The sequence below is a fragment of the Cariama cristata genome, unplaced genomic scaffold, assembly GCF_000690535.1.
Source record: "Cariama cristata isolate BGI_N322 unplaced genomic scaffold, ASM69053v1 scaffold43228, whole genome shotgun sequence".
NCBI lineage: Eukaryota > Metazoa > Chordata > Aves > Cariamiformes > Cariamidae > Cariama > Cariama cristata.
Genome location: NW_009630287.1, coordinates 14,696 through 16,916, shown reverse-complemented (window position 1 = coordinate 16,916; position 2,221 = coordinate 14,696). Strand labels below are relative to the sequence as shown.

Genomic DNA, 2,221 nt, shown 5'->3' with positions numbered 1-2,221 from the left:
GTCTTTTCCAACCTAAGTGATTCTATGACTCTAACTTCACTGCAAGAATTTAAACACACGGAAGACCAAGAAGAGAGTACAATTAGAAGATAAAGGTACACTGACTCATTTTTCTTGGCAGCTTTCAGTAAATAACAATTAAGCATGAATACTGGGAAACTTTTAAGAAGATACAACCACACCCACACGGCAAGGTGACTCAGAATCAAAGCCTCCCTCCCTCCCTCCCAATACAGTGAACTATGCCATGCCTGCGAACTAAAGGCAAGAAAAAACCCTGCAACATGCGAAAAATTAGCAACAATTTACTGAATTTCTCATGCAAGCAACTGGCAGAAGTGACTTCTTTCTGCACTGGACTAATGAACAGATATCTGAGAAAGATTATTTTTAACTTTCTGTCTTACTTCCTGGTGCAAACATGACTCTGCCTTCCCTCAAGGGATCCAAATGCAACAGAGAGAAATGAAGACTAAGAATTTACATAGATTCAGTGCAAAAAACGCTGTCACACTGATGCAAAATAAGGACCAGTCTGAACTCTGGGAGATATGGACAGGCTCTGCTTCCTTTCCAAAAATTTTGTCGTTTCACTATTCACAGAATGCTTTTAAGTGAAGGACAGAAATAAAGCGGAGAGGTAGACAAAGTCAATTAATAATCAACTTCCAAATAACATACTGATTTCATTACTCTTGGCAGACATGTGATTTGGATTAAGCCTGCAGTTCAACAGAAATAACCTCCTGCCAGAGAACCAACTACTTGGACATCTTAAAATTTCCCTGTATACCCAAGTGCTTCATTTTTTTCCCCCAAATCAAGGTGTAAAGATTTAATCTGATAAAATACTCTTTACCTAACAACTAAAATGCCCCAGCTATCATGTGGCACATTTGAATGCATCGTTGCAGTGATATGTAATGCTTGTCTTTAGTTGGGCAGTTTTTGATAGTTAAGTAGACCATTTGCAGCAAGGCAAATGCTACCAGTGCCCAAACACAACACGGCTAACAGGTGACAACCGAGGTCTGTACACGTAAAATGTTCTGCAGGATCCAACATGACTGAAAGTGGTTCCACTTTCTCACTTTTTCTGAAAGTAGCCTCCCTTTCCTGCATACTTTTCCCAGTACCACTTTGAGGCATATTTTCACTACTGATTTACCAGTTTGTTTATTAAGTTATCAAAGTTATCCTTGGTACAGTGTCTGGATTGTTCCTCAGAGATCTCCTTTCTCACAAAAGCTTGCTTAGTTCATGACATACGTTACACTACTCACTCAGATGGCTAGATATTTTCAGCTGACATAACATACACATCCTAAATGTCACCATAAAAACACTGATTAAAATGCACAGTGAAATACAAGAATGCTTTCCAGAGTTCACACATGACACTAAGTCTTATTTTGTAACACAAGGGCTTGAAAATGTTCTTCTTTTAGTACAATGATTTCAAGTTTAGAGGAAAGCAAGTAGGAAATGTGGTCTTATCGTAACAGTTCATCCCCCTACTCTCACTTACAATGTTTGCCTGAATGAGAAAGAGCAGGAGAGGCAAACTCATTCCTTTGCTACAAACACACAAGGGTTACTCTGTCTTTACTACATGCAAGCAGAAGAAAAACTGGCTCTAACAAAACATTTTGAGAGGTCAGCCTCTCCAAGGATGAAGCATTACAATGATGTACTAATACTACTGTCAACAAATACTACCAAAATATAGGACTAGAATAAATACAGCCTGCTTGCATGTCTGACAGGTGTAACTAATAGTTCAAAACAAATTCCTTTCATAGTAGTACACGTTCATACAGAACTACGCACTTACATGCCCCAGTGTACTTTGATAGAACAAGTCTTCTGAGTGGTGCCAAACACCCCTGTTTCTTCAGTGTCGTCAAAAAAGGAAGTCACGATTCCTAACCCTTCAGGTTCTGTATACAAATCAATTCGGCAAACCCTGTAATCCTGAAAAATGAAGATTGCCGTAATCACTTAATCTGTGCTGTGAGTTCTGTAATTAATGTGGATAACTACATCAGTTTTGAAACACCTGTCTATTTTAAATTGTTTCCCTCTTTGTCAATTACTACTGCTATTAGATGCCTATATTAAAAGTGTAACAAAGCCAGTTTTCCTGTCTCTGTTTGGACCAAGCCAGTCAGTCAACGACTACTCAGCATTTACATCATTTACTTTCTGCCATCTAGGCAGG

At 38.7% G+C, this 2,221-nt stretch overlaps 1 protein-coding gene across 1 annotated transcript in view; it reads right to left on the bottom strand.

Moving 5' to 3' along the window:
- Positions 1–1,834: 1,834 nt before the first annotated feature.
- Positions 1,835–2,221, bottom strand: part of LOC104165736 (absent in melanoma 1 protein-like) — a gene marked incomplete at both ends in the record, with an annotated part of 14,206 nt that continues 13,819 nt past the window's right edge. The window contains one exon of the mRNA XM_009705450.1: positions 1,835–1,974. Within this exon, the coding sequence (XP_009703752.1) occupies positions 1,835–1,974 (140 nt within the window). The remainder of the gene's footprint in view (positions 1,975–2,221) is intronic.